The 19,603-nt window shown below is 43.7% G+C and overlaps 1 protein-coding gene across 9 annotated transcripts in view; it reads right to left on the bottom strand.

The window, feature by feature from the left end:
- Positions 1-3,712: 3,712 nt before the first annotated feature.
- The window catches only part of LOC128822992 (zinc finger protein OZF-like), a 40,489-nt gene continuing 24,598 nt past the window's right edge, over positions 3,713-19,603 (bottom strand). For 8 of the 9 annotated variants that reach the window (XM_054004962.1, XM_054004961.1, XM_054004960.1 and 5 more), the window contains 2 exons: positions 7,548-7,661; positions 3,713-7,177 (listed from right to left, as the gene is read on the bottom strand). In XM_054004962.1, the coding sequence (XP_053860937.1) occupies positions 5,739-7,130 (1,392 nt within the window). In that variant the 5' untranslated portion in view covers positions 7,131-7,177; positions 7,548-7,661 and the 3' untranslated portion in view covers positions 3,713-5,738. The remainder of the gene's footprint in view (positions 7,178-7,547; positions 7,662-19,603) is intronic. The other variant, XM_054004955.1, reaches the window with a different exon arrangement.

Genomic DNA, 19,603 nt, shown 5'->3' with positions numbered 1-19,603 from the left:
GGGCAGAAGGGTTATACAGGCTTTTCAGGTGCAGGGAGACTAGTGAAGGCTGCATAGCCTGTTGACATTGTGCTTCATTCCCCAGAGGGGATCAGTCCTGGGATCCTGGCAGTCAGTCTCTCTTAGGAGTGGGAAAGTCGACAATGGGACGCATGTTGACAAAAGAGTGCAAGGCCATTAATTGCATTCTATTCTGAAAGACCATGACTCTGGGCAACGTGCGTGACATTGCAGATGGCTTTGCACAAATGGGCTTCCCTAACTGCGGTGGGTGAAAGATGGCACACATGTTCCATTTCTGGCACCAGACCACCTAGCCACCAAGTACATTAATCACAAGGGGTATTTTTCTATGGTTCTCCAGGCACTTGTGGATCACTGTGGGTATTTCACGGACATTAATGCAGGCTGGTCCGGTAAGATGCATGACACATGCATCTTTCAGAACACTGGCCTGTTCAGGGAGCTGCAAGCAGGGACTTTCTTCCCGGACCAGAAGATCACCGTAGGGGAAGTCAAAATGCCCATTGTGATCCTGGGAGACCCTGCTTACCCGTTAATGCCGTGGCTTAAGAAGCCATACATGGGGCACCTTGACAGCAGCAAGGAGCGGTTCAACAACAGGCTGAGCAAGTGCAGAATGACTGTGGAATGTGCTTTTGGCCGTTTAAAGACCTGCTTGTGCTGCCTATATGGAAGGCTGGACATGGCCGATGACAATGGAGATATCCCATCTCCTAGAACTGGAAGGGACCTTGAAAGGTCATCGAGTCCAGCCCCCTGCCTTCACTAGCAGAACCAAGTACTGATTTTGCCCCAGATCCCCAAGTGGCCCCCTCAAGGATTGAACTCACAACCTTGGGTTTAGCAGGCCAATAGTCAAACCACAGAGCTATCCCTCCCCCTAAAATATTCCTATCCTTATAGCCACATGTTGTATGCTCCATAATATTTGTGAAGGGAAAGGTGAAAGCTTCACTCAGGGCTGGACCATTGAAGCTCAGCACCTGGAGGCTGAATTTGAACAGCCAGAGACAAGTACTATTAGAGGGGCACAACATGGGGACATAAGGATCAGGGATGCCTTGAGGCAGCAATTTGAAGCTGAAAGCCACTAATATTTGCTGCTATGCACCGCAGTGCAGTGCTTGTAATGCTAAGAGGTGATTGTGATTGGTGCAGATGATGCACTATGAAGGTTTAAGAAACTTACCTGTTGCTTTGCAGGGCTCTGTTTGCTTTCATTTAATGGAATGAAGATTGCTTTCAAACCAAAACTATTCTTTTATTAAAAAGCAACCACTGGAGGAGAGAGACAAACAAACACCCACCCACCCACACATCAGCACTCTAGGGGATGAGGGAAGGGAGGGTCCCCTGAGGAGGTGAGGTCCCGGGACGGTTAAAGATTTGTGTATGTCCAGGTATCATATGCAACCTTATCCTTTGGATTACAGTGCAGTGGGTACTGTACTTCAGCAGGAATGAACTGCAGAGGGATGGGTGTTGAGTGCACTAGGTACTGGCCGTCCACAGGGCTGGACTGCGATGGGGCAGGAGTGGAATGCAGAGGGTACAGACTGGAGCCAAGAAGTTGATAAGAGTGTGTTGGCCATGTCTGGGGCACATGGGAAAGAGGTTTGCGACAGTGGCTGCAGGGAAGGGCACGCGCAGTGCTGCTTGGTTTACAGTGCTAGTAGTGCCTGGAGAGTGTCAGCTTGGCACTCCATAACTCCTGCTTTCTGCAACCCTCCTGCCCCCAACAACTTGCTTCAGTGATTCCCCAAATCAAAGCAACTAGCCAGCTGTGAGTGGCTAGACTCCTCCAGGGTACAGAAGAACTCCTGGCTACATACATCTCTGACCTGCGAGTCATCCTCTGACTCTTGGTCCCCTGCCACCTCCTCATCCAAGATTTCCTCCTCCTGGCTTGGTCCACTCAACTGGCACGCAAGCCACCGAATTATCCACAGTGGCCTTCGCAATGGAGGTGGGGTCACCACCAAGTATCATGTCCAGCTCTTTGTAGAATCTGGAGATTGTGGGCACAGCACCGGAGTGGTGGTTTGCCTCCAACACCTTGTGGTAGGTGTTCTGCAGTGCCTTCACTTTGACCCTGCACTGCAGTGTGTCCCAGTGATGGCCCCTTTCTCTCATGCATTGTGATATCTGTCAGTAGCTATCACAATTCCTATGGATGGAGCACATCTGGAACTGGATAGCCTCCTCTCCCCAAATGCTGATGAGGTGCAGCAGCTTGGCATTGCTGCAAGCCGGGGATCGCCTGGTGCGCGGAGCAGTCATGGTCACCTGAAAGATGCACTGAGACTACTGCCTGCGTCACCAAGCAATCAGGGAGGAGACTTTTAAAATTCCCAAGGAATTTAAGGGGTAGGGTTCACAGTTGGTCACCAGAGGGCAGTGCAGTAGAGTTCAAACTGATGACCAGAGAGGCGAGAACAGGGATTGTGGGACACCTCTGTGTCAAAGGAAGTCCAATCACAGGCCAAGCGCAGTGCTGTAAGCGACCAGGCTGTCTACACCGGCAGCGAGGCACTGTAGCCCCAGCACAGAAAGCTGCATGTCAACTGTGCAGTTTGTGCACATGAAGTGGCTTGGCAGTGTGTACATCTCAGAAGTTACAGGGCAGAAAGCTGCTTTACCATGCAGAAACTTGGCAGTCTAGACAAGGCCATAGATGGCTTACATAAGAATGCAAGACTGGTCATACTGGGTCAGACCAGTGGTCCTTCGAGCCCAGTGTGCTGCCTGAGAGTGACCAGTGCCAGATGCGTCACAGGGAATGAACAGAACAGGCTTGTTGACCTGCAAGGTGAGAGTCTTTCACCTTATCTTTAACTTCATTGTTGTTAATTCCTACTGATGCTATCTTACCAGCCCTCCCCTGAGGTTACTAGGCAAATCAGGTGTGAACCACTCCTTTGACACAGATGTGTCCCAATCCAGCTGAATTGAGGCAGACTTTGGGCCAATGTCAATTTGGAAAATACCTGCTTAACCCAACAGGTTTCTCAAAGTCTCTGTTGCTGTGAACCGCATGTAGTGTGGATGTGTGAACCCCAAAGATATCAAACATGAAAGAAACACCAGGCCAGTTCTGAGGTGGTTTCCAGAGCCAGGCCTCAGGATTAAACAGCTGTGCTCAAAAGAAAGAGGGGCCTTAACACCTATAAAAATAACTGGTTGCAAAACCAAAAAAAAAAAAAAAAAAAGAAGAAGAAAAATAAATAAATAAATAAAACCAAACCAAACCAAAAAAACAAACCAGAAAAGCTACCGTCACAAATCCATCACCATTGTAGATTTTGACATCTCCTGCCTGATGTGACATCTTTGCTTTGCAAACAAGAGATCTGGGGAACTCTGTGGGTGTTACCCTCTAACTGGGTAAAAGATTACACATCTTGTCTCAAGTAATTTTCCTCTTAATAGAAGATTTATTTTAAAATTTATCAAAATAAATTCCATTTTAAATAGAAATAATTACCGTCTATACTGGGTCTCTATTCTCATACATGCTATTTTTATCACATATTCCCCCACTCTAATTCCTTTGGAGTGAAGTTTTAATTTCAGGATTAGCCTCCATTTCCTATATAGTAGGATGGGGCAGGGAGAGAACTAGAAGAAAACATGAATTATATTGTAACACTGAAAGTTATCACATAATCAGCCTCTTACGTTACACTAATTAACTTAAAGTTTAATTTTATTGTCACTGGTAACAACTTATTCAAAGATTACAAAATATAAACCAATAGGACAGTTTTCTCTTAATTCCCATTTCCACCCAGTCAGCTTTGTGTGAAGTCACGTTCTATAATAACCTAGGAGCCTTCCATTTTTGAGAGTTCATTTCTCCCTTGGTCTTCTTCCACCCACACTCATGGGAGGAGTCTCACACTACGTGGGAAGGCTGCATCATGAGAAAAACTACCTGTGCTCTATTTTCACACTTTCTAATCTTTCAGGGTAGCAGGAGCTGGAGAAGTGGTACAAATGTATAAGACTTAATAGCAAAACTAAGAGACCAAACCACAGACTCTGGACTCAGCATTCATGTATCCTGCAGTCTGAACTTGGAATCTGATACATTCCCTCATTGGCTACCATCATTTGCCCAGCATGGAAGTGCTTCTTCTCCATCAAGGCAGCCAGATTGGGACCCAGAGGCATGGAATGGCTCTGATGGAATCAGCTGTTTCTGTGCTTCATGAAACTTTGGATCCAAATGGTAAAAGACAGTTGTTCCCAATTTAATCATGGCATCCTTTAGGAGTGTGATCTATGCCACTTAACTAGGGAGCAGCATTCTAAAAATAGTTTACCTGGGCCACAGGTCACCATCGCTTCCATCTCTGGGGTGAAAATCAACCACTAGTACCTGCAATTTCTACCTGAGTTCTTGTCAAATCTTTGACCTTACTTGGAGTAATTTTATACTTTTCTGGCGTAGAATTCTTCACCAACCACACAACAGATCAGTAGCGATAGTGAAGTATAACTCCCCCAAATATGCCTTTTTATTTCTTTAATGTGGTGCAACAGATTTAAATTAGGGACTAAATTCAGGTACAGCTTAGAATCCCCCTAAGACACCAAATTTCAGGTAGCTATTAAAAATAGGTATCTTTCTGCAGCTATATCACATTCAACACAGATTTCATTTTCTACACATTTGCAGCATCTCCCAGGGGTGAGCTGAAGAGAAATGTCACTTCCATTTTCCCATCTCTACCTAAATAGGGATTGCATTTCCCAAATAATAGGCAACATGCAGCTGATTAGGAAGGAGATATCTTCAGGAGTGACCTTCTGCAGGTCCCGGGCCACAATTGCTTTGGGAGCCAAATACATGGGTATTTTGCTTAGTTACAAGTCATTTACTAGGGAATCCTCTTCTCAGCCCTTTAGGGAAAATATTGACCTAACCACTTGAACAACAGGGGGATTGGGATGGTGATGGGGAATAAGGGAATCCCTCTGACTTACCCTATCTTCTTCTGTTGTTACAGAGGGTGAAATGACATTTTCCCTATCCGTGCCCTGTTCCTGCTCTTTGTTATATTTCAATATATTTTAAGTGAGGAAAATGGTAATAAAAATATCTGCTCTCCAACACAACCTGAAGCAACATGAAAGCAACTGGGAATGAAACAACTTGTTGCCAAAGGGGAAACCTGATGACTAACAATTGCTTTGAAATGGGGGAACAGTATAACCGTGATGCTCAGGGTTTGTTTAGACTAGGAAAAGTGATGGAGTTTAGGTCAGGTCAAGGGGAAAGCTAATGCCAACCACTGCACCTGGGCTGCATCTGCAGTACAACTATAATTGTCTTTTTACATCAAGATCACTAACTTGAGCAGCCAACACCTAGTACAGTCCTAGTGGATGTCAGGCACAGGTGGTTTTTGCCTCAGTGTAGCTTGTTGGGATAAAACCTCTCTTCCCCACCTGGAGCTGATGAACATTCCTGGCTGGTGGGACACACTGCTTCAACTCAAAAGGAAAGGAGTTGATAGAAAAGATCACAGGACTGATCCCAAAGAAGGGTGAGCTGCAAAAGGCAGAAGCACGCAACTCATCTGGGGGAGCTGAGAGACCACGCTGAAGATGGTGCAAAGATCACTATTTGGGAATTAGCAAATGTGATTTTAAAACAAACAAACAAACTAAAAACTCCACACTTTGGCCAGCCCTAGTCAAGGCATTTGTTACAGATCACTCTCGTGGATTTTCTGATGTCTAATAAGGGTTGAGTTCTGACTGAAGCGTTTCCCACACTCAGAGCATGTGTAGGGTGTCTCTCCCGTGTGGATTCTACGATGTGTGATAAGGTGTGAGCTCTGATTGAAGCGTTTCCCACACTCAAAGCATCCATAAGGTTTCTCACCCGTGTGGATTCTCCTATGTGTCATAAGGTATGAGCTCCGATTGAAGCATTTCCCACACTCAGAGCATCCATAAGGTTTCTCACCTGTGTGGATTCTCTTATGTGCGATCAGTACAGAGCTCTGATTAAAGCTTTTCCCGCACTCAGAGCACATGTAGGGTGTCTCTCCTGTGTGGGTTCTCTGATGTGTGATTAGGGTAGAGCTGTGATTGAAACTTTTCCCGCACGCAGAGCATGTGTAGGGTCTCTCACCAGTGTGGATTCTCTGATGTGTGGTAAGGGCTGAACTATAACTGAAGCGTTCCCCACACTCAGAGCAGGTGTAGGGCGTCTCTCCTGTGTGGATTCTACGATGTGTGATAAGGTGTGAGCTCCGAATGAAACTTTTTCCACACTCGGAGCATATGTAGGGCCTCTCTCCTGTGTGGATTCGCTGATGTGTGATAAGGGCTGAACTATCAATGAAGTGTTTCCCACACTCCGAGCATTCATAAGGTTTCTCACCCGTGTGGATTCTCTGATGTGCAGTAAGGGCTGAGCTATAACTGAAGCGTTTCCCACACTCAGAGCACGTGTAGGGTGTCTCTCTTGTGTGGCTTCTCTGATGTATGATCAGAGTAGAGCTCTGACTGAAGCTTTTCCCACACTCAGAGCATATGTAGGGTCTCTCACCGGTGTGGACTCGCTGATGTGTAGTAAGGGCTGAACTACTAATGAAGCATTTCCCACACTCCGAGCACATATAGGGTTTCTCTCCTGTGTGGATTCTACAATGTGCGATAAGGTGTGAGCTCCGAATGAAACTTTTTCCACACTCGGAGCATATGTAGGGCCTCTCTCCTGTGTGGATTCGCTGATGTGTGATAAGGGCTGAACTATCAATGAAGTGTTTCCCACACTCAGGGCATCCATAAGGTTTCTCACCCGTGTGGATTTTCCTATGTGTGATAAGGTGTGAGCTCCGATTGAAGCGTTTCCCACACTCAGGGCGTGTGTAGCATGTTCCTTCCAAGTTCATTCTCTCAAGTGTAACAAGGTCTGAGTGGCTATTGAAGTTTTCCTCTGGCCAGTGCTGACTCTCACAGGCTTTTTCTTTTTCTTGGAGTGCACAACTCCTTGAATCATTCCTTTTGGATCTTCCTGATAATGTCCGTTGTGGTTCTACTTGCTCAGCATCTTCCTGCTGGGGTTTCTTCTTGTTCTCGCTCACCATCCCAACACCTGATGGGAGACAGAGAGAATCCAGACATAGGTCATTCCCTGCGCCAGAGAGAAAGAAAATCTCAGAGAGAAGAATGGAAAAAGGGATGAACAAACCAAAATATGTGCAGGAGAAATCAAACCTATCAGGAGCTGATTTTCCCCAAATCCTTCCCCAGAGGAGAGAGAGGAAGGGATCAGTTCTGGATCCGCATCTTACCAGCTCTCTCAGGGGAAGGCCAGATGGGGAGGGAGCTGCTGCCAGTTGTCAGTCAGGATACGTGGGAAGCCATGAGTGACATCTGCCTAATGATTCCACATCTACAGGGAACAATTCTGAACTTGGAGAGCTCACAAAGTCTTGGTAGAGCATCCCAAATGTTTCCTGTATTCATGGACAATTTTTGAGTTGGTTTAACCAATTCCTCACCTGTGCAGGCAGCTCTCGAGAGCAGTTTTTCCCCAGAGCCGTGGAGGTCTGGGACCCATGGCTCTTCCCCTCGTTCCAGCTGCGAGATCACATCAGGTTTGGAAACTGGAAACCCTGCTCAAGGCAAAGAAAACAAGGGAAGTCATTGGAATTTGTGGGATAGTTGTCACAAGGAATATTCCATGATTTTAAGCCCAGATCATTTTTAAGTAGTAACATCCCAGGGCCAGCTTCCTTGGCTCAAAGTGGCAGGAGAGTTTATTATTATTATAAATCATATTCATTATCTTAGTTCCTAACGACTAACTAACAGTGGGTCCCCATTGTTGTAGGCACAGTACAAACCCAGAAGAGTAGATGGTCAGTAAGGACATAAGAACGGCCGTACTGGGTCAGCCCAAAGGTCCATCCAGCCCAGTATCCTGTCTACTGACAGTAGCCAATGCCAGGTGCCCCAGAGGGAGTGTATCTAACAGGTAATGATCAAGTGATCTCTCTCCTGCCATCCATCTCCACCCTCTGACAAACAGAGGCTAGGGACACCATTCCTTACCCATCCTGGCTAATAGCCATTAATGGACTTAACCTCCATGAATTTTTATCTAGTTCTCTTTTAAACCCTGTTATAGTCCTAGCCTTCACAACCTCCTCAGGCAAGGAGTTCCACAAGTTGACTGTGCGTTGTGTGAAGAAGAACTTCCTTTTATTTGTTTTAAACTTGCTGTCCATTAATTTCATTTGGTGGCCCCTACTTCTTATATTATGAGAACAAGTAAATAACTTTTTCTTATTCACTTTCTCCACACCACTCACGATTTTATATACCTCTATCATATCCCCCCTTAGTCTGCTCTTTTCCAAGCTGAAAAGTCCTAGCCTCTTTAATCTCTCCTCATATGGGACCCATTCCAAACCCTAATCATTTTAGTTGCCCTTCTCTGAACCTTTTCTAATGCCAGTATATCTTTTTTGAGATGAGGAGACCACATCTATACGCAGTAATCAAGATGTGGGCGTACCATGGATTTATATAAGGGCAATAAGGTATTCTATGTTTTATTCTCTATCCCCTTTTTAATGATTCCTAACATCCTGTTTGCTTTTTTGACCGCCTCTGCACACTGCGTGGACATCTTCAGAGAACTATCCACAATGACTCCAAGATCCTTTTCCTGACTTGTTTTAGCTAAATTAGCCCCCATCATATTGTATGTATAGTTGGGGCTATTTTTTCCAATGTGCAGTACTTTACATTTATCCTCATTAAATTTCATTTGCCATTTTGTTGCCCATTCACTTAGTTTTGTGAGATCTTTTGGAAGTTCTTCACAGTCTGCTTTGGTCTTAACTATCTTGAGCAGTTTAGTATCATCTGCAAACTTTGCTACCTCACTGTTTACCCCTTTCTCCAGATCATTTATGAATAAGTTGAATAGAATTGGTCCTAGGACTGACCCTTGGGGAACACCACTAGTTACCCCTCTCCATTCTGAAAATTTACCATTTATTCCTACCCTTTGTTCCCTGACTTTTAAACAGTTCTCAATCCATGAAAGGATCTTCCCTCTTATCCCATGACAACTTAATTTACGTAAGAGCCTTTGGTGTGGGATCTTATCAAAGGCTTTCTGGACACTATGTTCACTGGATCCCCCTCATCCACATGTTTGTTGACCTCTTCAAAGAACTCTAATAGATTAGTAAAACATGATTTCCCTTTACAGAAACCATGTTGACTTTTGCGCAACAATTTATGTTTTTCTATGTGTCTGACAATTTTATTCTGTGAAAGTGAAATGAATTATATTAAAGAAATAGAATGAATTAAAGAATGCTGTATGTACCTTTAAGTAGAAATGAGAAATGCTGCAAGCCAGGGGGGCAGGAAAGCAGACATTAACTGCTTAATGAATTGCCCCACTTAAGGGCAATTGGTGAAGCATTAGCCTTAGATTGATAAGAGTTAATAAGGAAGCAGGATATGCATATTGTGCCCTATGCAAATTTTACAATTTTGCTCTCTCTGTCCCTTTGTTTAGTTCGCACCCTTTTATCTGTATAAATAAGACTGTTTGAATCTTGCATGGAGGCTCACATTATCTGAATGTATTAGCAGAGCGCTGTGCTAATAAAACAGAGTGGTCTGACAAACTATGAGTCCTGAGTCTAACTTTGACAATTTGGAGGTTCCACCGAGATGGCAACCGTCTTCACTGGGGCTGTGTGATTCCTGACCGTTTTTGTAGGACGACCGTGGTAGCCGGCACCTGGGCATTTGGCCCAAGCGGTCCTCCTCCTGAACGGAAGGGCGCACAACCACAGTGAGGTCTACGCCATCGAACCTGTTGGTTCCCACTCTGTTCTGGTAGGGATCCCGGGATCTGACATCAGGAATCTGGTCAGGTAATTATTTCTGTGTTTTGTCCGGACTGAGGACTGTCCTGTCTCTGTGTCTATCTGTCCTCCTGTGGAGTGTTTGAGTCTGGGTGCCATCTCCGTCCGGGGATTGGCCGACCAAGGGGTTCCTGTCCCCACGGTCTGAGTGAGTGAAATCTGCACAATCGCAGCTGCACCGCACCTTGGGTAAAACCCTTGGTGTGAAAGCAAGGGCGATTGAGTCAGTAGCCTGTGGGCTCCTTTTGTGTGTTGCACCGGGCATCGCTCTGACGAACCCGAATTTCCTTCTTGTGTGATTGGTGTGTGTAAAGTCCTCCTGTATTGGTAACCAGACGTCTAAGTCAGGACAGTTCCCTAAAGGAACGCCGGCTCAGTTTTATGAAGGGTCCGGACTCCTGTAAATTTCTGGAAAAATGGTCTAGGCTAACTCAGGGAGATCCCAAAACTCAGTGGCCACTGTTAAAACCTTGGAACAAGGACCGAGTGGACATCTTAAAAAACAAACTCGGCCAGCCTAAAACTAAATTGGCTAAAGGAGAGGTTAATTGTTTCATGCAGTGGTGGGAAGAGGCAAATCGTAGGTGGACAAAATCAAAACTCGCCTCTCTCAAATATTCAAATAATAAATGAAAAGCTTTATTAAAAGCCTCCTCTCCCACCACCAGACTGAGCGCTCCCCTTCACCCTGTTCTCTGACACACACACACAAAAAAACAACAACCCTGGATTGATCCCAACTCCCTTCATACTCCCCTCTCATTGTAAAAAGGATAAAATGCCCCTTGTTCTGTTCCCCTTAGTTGTCTGCCTCAGAAACTGATTCTTTAGTGTTCCATTACCAATTCAGCAAGGAGGGTGGGCTCCTCAACTAGCCCCCACCCTTCCTGGTCCCTTTCCTTAAGCATTTCTTTCAAAATTGTGAAATGACCACAATATCACTCACAAAAATGGTTCATTGGAAAAAGCAGGATTGGGCCCAGACAAGCAGGCAAGCAACAGATAAAGAAACTAAAAAAAAAAAACAAAAAAAAACCCAGGTTGGAAGCCCTAAGGGCACAGTGTCAGGAGTAAGTGCAAGTATGAACCCCTGGAACAATACTTACAATGGTGAAATCTGAGTTGATAACGGTGTCATTTTGGGAAATAAACAAGTGATTTAAGGAAAGAGAGTGAAAAGTTAACCCTACAGAGGCTGGAGAGAATTAAACAGTTAAACTTTGTGAAAATGTTAAAAAGGATCTTGTTAAAAGAATTCTTGGTTTCTTTGCAGCCATTCTAAAGGAAAAATGGGCCCTTTTCCAGAGGAATGTCTGTAAATAATCCAGGTAAAGAGACTATCTAATTAAAATCATTTGACTATGAACAATTGAGTCAAATTTGCTAAAAGAACATAGGGGGGGTTGTATTGGAACTTACCTGCCCCAAATGTATAAAGGGAATGTAATCTATGTACAGCTACGTAAAAACAAAGCAGTGTAAGAGGGATGTTAAGGGACAGAAAATGTGTATGTATCTGTCTGTCTGTGGGAATATGTGAGGTTTGTAAAACTCCTGTTTTGTAAGTTTAAGATAAATTGGTTTTGTTTTGTTTATAATGCCACTAAAAATCCATTTGACTCTTTAATTCAAAGTTGCAAAACTGACGGACCTTTTTGCCAGACACAGGTAATCGGTGTTGGTTGACTTTGAGATCTGGTATTTAACCCTTAAGGGGTAACTTGATTCTTTACAAAATTTAAATGTTTTCAAATAAAGACCAAGTCATGACTGCAGCAGGACAGTCAAAATCAGAAAAATAGGGAGAGATTCTGGATTCTGTTTGTTTGTTTTTGTAACAAAATAGCAAATGAAAGCTGTAGGAAAAGAATAAAGACAGTGGCCCTCTGAAGCAACAGCAGGGGTGAGGTGCACAAAACAAAAAGAAGCAATGTTAGAAACACCGAGCCTTAAATGGCTCTGTGTAATCAGACTGTCACTTTGATAAGGGTACATAAAACTCTGTGAGAACAAAAGAAACCGTTACACCCTAGGTAAAAATTAATATGGCGAATGGTTTAAAAGTTAAAGTATAGAAGGAATGTGCAGACGTGTGCAGTGTATATTATAGAGGGGGTAAAAGAAATGCAAACGAAACATGCTACTTAATTAAAATCCTATTAGGGCTCCAAAAGAGCCACAATAGACTGTTTTCTTTTTCAGATCTGTGTGTGTTTCGGAAGCAAGAGTTAAAAGTAATCAAAACTCTGGTAAAAGTTAATTGTGTTCCTTTTAAGACAGAGTCTCTGAGCTCTGCTTATGACTTTGAATCCAAAAGCCAAGCCTGTGTGGATGCAAATTATCTAACTGATAAAGGAAGTGAGAGAACTGCCAGCACAAAGAAGTTGCAGATAAAGAACATACCTGGTCAGCAAACAAATTGTCTAAATAAAAGGCACGGGATAACAAGATACCTTTAATTAAAATAAATGTAATGTTAATAAGTACCCCTGTAACAATGTATAGTGTGTAAGATTTTTGAAAAAAAAAAAATCCTTTATGGTAATGATGCTTTTCAGCTGTTACCTGTGAACAAACTTAAAGCTTAACACAGCAGGAAAGACATTGTAACCTTGGTCTGCTGTAAAGGGAAAACTGAGGTACATCACCTCATGGATTTAATGACTGAACAGTGGGATAATTTCCCCATAACTCTTAAAAGATAGAAGCCATTAAAACCTGGCCTGCCTATAGAACAAAAACACAGGAAAATATGGAGGTAATTCCTCTTGTTTTGCCTGCAATCAGCAAGGGTATTTGTAAAAGAAAGGAATATTTTAAGCAATAATGAATGCCACCCCAAAAGTGGTAGAAAAATGTTATTTTTGTCTTTCAGAAAAAGCTAATATCAGCTACAGGACAACCTAATAAGAAACAAATAAAAGTGGGTATGCTTATCCATGCCTGTTGCTCCAAAGCCCTGTAGTAAAGACATCTCACTAGGATCCTGTATGTGGGATAAAATGAATAATGAGACCAAAGTACTGTATAATGGGCTATGTGTATGTGTTATATCTTGGGGGGGAAAGTGTTTTAAAAGAATGGAAGTGTTAGCAACCTTCCAATAGACAAATGTAAATGTAATGTAAGTAATGTGTTTACAAAAGGTAAAAAGGTAACATAGTTCCTAAAACGAACAAAAGGGCAATGTGGGAAACCAAACCATTCATATTATACATGCAAATGGCAACATGTTAAGAATTGCCACTGCAGAAAGACATAACAGCTTACCATTGGTATAATATATTTTCTGAATGGTCTCCCACAACTATTGGCGTACTAATGTTACTAACCCTAATTGTTTTTTATTTTAAATTGTATGTGGGTTTAATTGGAATGTTTGAAATGTGCAGTTGGATAAAACAAATGTATGCAAAGCTAGAGCCACAGGCCCAAATCACCTCCCAGTATTTTCTATTACGTGGACTAAATAAGAAGTGACACTGGCGATTAATAATCTTAGTGTCAAAAGGGGGATATGTAGGAGCAGGATTTTATAATGTCCCATAAGAATTAATGTATGATTTGATTTCATCCCTGTCAGCCACCCTTTCTGAATAGCAGAAAGGAATGACAGACCAGAACAATCCTTATGACTGATTATGGTCACCCTTTTGTTTTAGAATAAGTTATAATGTCTACTATGGTTTCCTATATGTATTACAAAGTAGGCCTCTAGTTAAATATACATTTCTTTGTTTTAAGGTTTAGTAAGTAAGAAACAGGATTCTCTATTGTGTCTATGTTAAGTAGATTAGAGGAACATTGAAGGCCTGGGTCTCAATGTAAATTGTCTTGGTTATTGATTGTAAAACTTAGCAAGGTTTAATTTGCAATGCCTTTTTGCTCCATATAAAATACTACTGTTTGTATTCTCAATCTGTGTGAATAAGGAATGTATGCATCAGGGAAAGATAAGGTGTGAAGGCCATTGTTATAGCCAGAGTCAAGGAAGAAGAAGTAAAGAGACTTAAAGGACATCAAAGAATCATTAGGTACTGCTTACTATCCAGATGGCCGTTAAACTGTCTGGCATCACAGCGTGCATACATGCTTCGCAGTGTAAGAAGGCACCCCCCAGCAAACCAATCACCTCAGGACCACGCAGAGTCAATTTTGACTCCAGAAGAAGACGTAGAGGAACAGCCTGCAATACCTTACCATCTACGCTCTCGTAAGGGTTGCCAGAAGCAGACGAGGACCTAAAGCAAGGCCCCAAAAGAAGCAGTAGTGAGCCTAGCGCCTGCTGCCTGGTGGATGTAAAACCGTGACTGCGGTTCCCTCAGTTGAGGTTGTCAGAACCGGAAGGGCCTTGCCTCCAACATGAGCCTCTGATGGCGCCTGTTCCTCGGCTGCTGGTGTCTTAAGGTCTGGGGAGTCCACAATGACAATTCTTTTATCCAGCAGCAAGTGTGGATAGCTCAGACCCTTAATATTTCTAATTGCTGGGTCTGCAGCCACATCCCAGCCCACTCTCAAGCTGGTGTTCCTGTCCTGGCAATCCCACTCAATTCCCCAGACCTCACTGGAGGACTTCATCCGTTTAACAAAACATGGAACAATGATGACACTTGGGAAGCAGTGGGAATAAATGTATCTAAATGGATAAGTGTGGTGGAGGGAAAAGGTCATTGGTGTTGGGTGTGTAATGGGACAGGGCTGGATCTGGGAAAAAGTCATTGCCTTCAGCATATTGTGGCCAATGGTGTATGGGATTATTCGAACAAAACTAAAGAGTGGCGGGCCGGGTATGGGGATATGAATTTTTTCTCGACCTGGGATCAAACAGAAAAATCAATCTCCTGTTCCCCCTACAGTAATCTTAGTGAAAACAATACAATCTTTCAATGCCATGCAAATAACACCACTCCTCGTAAGGAGAATTACCCTGTGCCCTTCGGAGGATATTACTCCTCCTTTGTAGGCACCTATGTGACAAATGGGTGCAACCGACCCTTCCCAGCCTTAATAGGCCATCATTGGGTTTGTGGGACCAAAGCTTATACTGTGTTACCAGATTACTGGTCAGGAATCTGTTATCCCGCCCAACTCTTCCCACAATTCCGAGTGCTAGGGTCTTTCCCACGAGAACGCCTTCATAATTTCAGGCGAAGAAGAAGGGACTTATCAGATGCCCAATGGTATGTAAATAACATAAGCCCCTTGACCTGGGAAGAGGCCATTGGCGGTTCCCTTATCCCACTTGGGGGAGTAATACACGATGCAAAAAGGCTCCTAAGGTTACAAGCAGTAGTTGAAATAATGGCAAATGAAACTGGAGAGAGTTTAAAGACCCTGGCCAAAGAAACAGGGGCGATCTGACAGATGGCCCTCCAAAACCATCAGGCATTGGACATAGTGCTGGCGGCCAAAGGAGGGACCTGTGCTCTCATTAGAAAAGAATGTTGTGTGTTCATACGTGACAACACCAATGAGGTAATAGATTGTGCTAGTCACTTAGAACAAATCGCATATCTTCCCTATGAAGAGCTGAGTTCTTTATGGAAGTGGCTAAGTAACCTGTTAAATTTCTCTGGCATAGGAAACAGGTTGTTTCAGGGAGCCCTGACTATCCTGTTTGAAATCCTAATGATTTTTGTATGCTTTCAGCTAATCTCCTGTTGTATCCAGAATTGTGTAAGGTATGCCTCCCAAGTGACTGCCCCAAAACAGAGTGCTAATATGATGATTTCGAAATATCACTGATGAACGAAGAGATAAAGAACGATTAATATGTGGAACCCAGTAATTGTTGGTCTTTGCGTAAGCTTGACCAAAAGGAGGGATTGTGAAAGTGAAATGAATTATATTAAAGAAATAGAATGAATTAAAGAATGCTGTATGTACCTTTAAGTAGAAATGAGAAATGCTGCAAGCCAGGGGGGCAGGAAAGCAGACATTAACTGCTTAATGAATTGCCCCACTTAAGGGCAATTGGTGAAGCATTAGCCTTAGATTGATAAGAGTTAATAAGGAAGCAGGATATGCATATTGTGCCCTATGCAAATTTTACAATTTTGCTCTCTCTGTCCCTTTGTTTAGTTCGCACCCTTTTATCTGTATAAATAAGACTGTTTGAATCTTGCATGGAGGCTCACATTATCTGAATGTATTAGCAGAGCGCTGTGCTAATAAAACAGAGTGGTCTGACAAACTATGAGTCCTGAGTCTAACTTTGACAATTCTTTACTTTTGTTTCAACTAATTTGCCCGGTACTGACGTTAGACTTACCGGTCTGTAATTGCCGGGATCACCTCTAGAGCCCTTTTTAAATATTGAGGTTACATTAGCTATCTTCCAGTCATTGGGTACAGAAGCCAATTTAAAGGACAGGTTACAAACCATAGTTAATAGTTCCACAATTTCACATTTAAGTTCTTTCAGAACTCTTGGGTGAATGCCATCTAGTCCCGGTGACTTGTTACTGTTAAGTTTGTCAGTTAATTCCAAAACCTTCTCTGTGGCCCTGAAGAATTTACTATCTAAATAGACAAGACAGACACAGAATGGGGGAAGGGGCAGAACCCACCAGCAGAGTGAACTATGTGAAGGCAGAGTGACCGATCTGATGAACAGAGGCATACACCTTGCGACTACTGTATTTAATGTTACGAGGAGGGTCAATGTTTTCTGGAAATTGCTGCTATTACTGTATTTTTTTCTGAAATTACTCTTCATTTCTGGAACCACCCTTCATATCAGGAATTGCTGAACAGAGGGTGGATGGGGCATGCAGGGTCACAACCCTCCAGATTTCTGCCCAGAGACACCTGACTCCTGCCCAGGGTGCAGGGCAGAGACTGGAGGCTGGCTGTTGTTGAGACTTGCTCCTCATAGAAGTCTGGGCTCAGCAAAACCACTTTGCAGCTTCCCCATGACAGCCAGGGCAGTTGGCAGTAGGACACCAGGCTCTCTCCTCATGCTGCAGAGTGGACGGCGCTCGCACCTGCTCTCGACTGCGTCCACAGCACCTCTCCTCTGCTCATCTCCCCTGCACACAGCTGGTTCATGCCCTGTCTCCCCTGCACACAGCTGGTTCATGCCCTGTCTCCCCTGCACACAGCTGGTTCATGCCCTGTCTCCCCTGCACACAGCTGGTTCATGCCCTGTCTCCCCTGCACACAGCTGGCTCTAGGCTATCAATGCCAGTGGCTGGGCCCCACCTCCCCCACACAGCTGGCTTCTGTCCCCTCCCCCCAATGCACTTGTGACATTGCACTCTATATGATTTTATGAAAGTATGCTCATGATTATGAATATAATGTAACTGAAATATGCTTCATGCAAAAGGTCTCTTGTAAGGTATCATTACAAAGCTTATAATCTACTGAGTATGATCATCTAATTTGTATAAATGTACCACTCTTGTATCTGAAACTAGAAATATAAAATATATCTCTGAGGGTCTATTGTAATTATGCAAAGTGTGGGCCATTAATGGTGGTTTGGAATCTTGATGGCTGCCATTAACCATGACAATTGTCTGTAGATGGCTGTTTTACTGGTAAGTCTTCCTGTATATGTGTGTGCTGGCAAGTGGGTAATGAAGTCTTACAGTGACATGTGATCAGGTCATCTGAACTGGAATCCATCTTTAACCTGGCGCTTTTCTATTGAGAAGGAGGGGGTGAGAACCCAGAGAGGGACAAAGGATTCCCCCTTTATGCAAAAGATATAGAAGTGGGTGGGACAGAACCAAGAGAGGGGGCCATCATGAGAAATCCCCTAGCTACCACCTGAGCTGGAAGAAGGACTGTACCAAGGGAAAGGACTGTGCCCAGACTAGGAAGGCGTCCAGTCTGTGAAAGAAACTTATTGAAACATCTCTGAGGGTCAGATTTTAGCTGTATTCAGTTTTATTACTGTTTTAGGCTTAGATTTGCGTGTTTTATTTTATTTTACTTGGTAATTCACTTTGTTCTGTCTGTTACTATTTGGAACCACTTAAATCCTACTTTCTGTATTTAATAAAATCACTTTTTACTTATTAAAAAACCAGGGTATGTATTAATACCTGGGGGGTGGGGTGGGGAACAGCTGTGCATCTCTCTCTATCGGTGATATAGAGGGCGAACAATTTATGAGTTTATCCTGTATAAACTTTATACCGGGTAAAACTGATTTATTTAGGGTTTAGACCCCATTGGGAGTTGGGCATCTGAATGTTAAAGACAGGAACACTTCTGTGAGCTGCTTTCAGTTAAGTCTGCAGCTTTGGGGCATGTGGTTCAGACCCTGGGTCCTTGTTAGAGCAGACCGGCATGTCTGGTTCAACAAGACAGAGGGCTGGAGTCCTGAGCTACCAGGGCAGGAAAGTGGGAGCAGAAGTAGTCTTGGCACATCGGTTGGCAGTTCCCAAGGGGGGTTCTGTGATCCAACCCATCACAGCACTTTCATGCTAAAGGATTATATATTGCTCATGTTTGTCAATTACTCTGTTTTCATTGCCAGCAAACACTGGTCCTAGTTATGACTGATATCTGTATATTTGAAAGCATGAATTTTTCACACACTATGATGCTGAGATGGACCAGATGATACCGGGGAGGGCTCAGGGATGGGATTCCTGTGAAATCTGGTATCACTAAAAGGTGATGAATGCAAGATCTAAAGGCTGGTTATGCAGATCTCCATCTTTTGAACTTTGCCCCACGCAGAAAGGGGCAGTGACTGATTTCACCTCATTCAGCAGATTGAAAAAGACAAATAGACTTTTTTGGGAGAAACAGACGCGTTTGAGCTGATTGAGGGGGGTCTTTTGGGGCTACAAACTGACATGAACTGATAACCAAGAGGTAAGCCTTTAAGAACAGTTCCAAAGTGTATTAAAACCTATCAGGGATTACCAAGAGGACTCATGAGGGGACGACGGTAAATACGCATTTGGATGGTCTTCTTGTTTTATACTTTTTCACCCATAAGGCTTAACCTCTGGCACACTGTCATGGATTCATAGGATCTGTGCAATGCACTGACTTTTAAACAGTCCTTGGGAGGTGTCCCTTGAGTGCGCTAGACCCCCAAGGGGTCCCACTCTTCCACAAGGATAAACCATGTAGCTTCAACATCTGAGACTGAGCCTCTGGCTTCAACACTCCTATTTCAACCTGTGAGCTCTGCCAGCAGGTCCAGCTGAACTACACTCCTGTTCAGAGACTGTTCCTCATTCATGCTTCAGTGCACCTCAGAAAGTTTTTGCTTTGACACTGGACAGACTTCAAACATAGCAGGCTTATTAGTCAACCAAAACACAGCATTGGAAAGTCCTTAGATTAGGACTGAGATGCAAAGAAGACAATATGGTCCATACTGGCCAATGCCCTTGAGCCATGCTGCTGTAGAAAACATTTTGTTTTCCTTTTACTGTGCCTGTCCATTTGTATTTGCTGCGGTAGAGCTCCCTGCACCAAAATTCCCACCTCTATCACACACACACACTGTTCACAGCCCTTTGAGAGAAAGTAAAGCACAGGAACTGGACGTTAGTCCAGTGAAGACAGTGGAGGACAAGCTGCAATCCTCAAACCCTAGTCAAAAAGGAGAGACATGTGGGTCCCTACCCATAGAGAGGGGCTGGCTAGAGGCTTGATACCTGAGAGGGCATTCCTTGAGCAGACCACGG

The sequence above is a fragment of the Malaclemys terrapin genome, chromosome 15, assembly GCF_027887155.1.
Source record: "Malaclemys terrapin pileata isolate rMalTer1 chromosome 15, rMalTer1.hap1, whole genome shotgun sequence".
Lineage (NCBI taxonomy): Eukaryota > Metazoa > Chordata > Testudines > Emydidae > Malaclemys > Malaclemys terrapin.
This window is presented reverse-complemented; position numbering and strand designations above follow the sequence as displayed.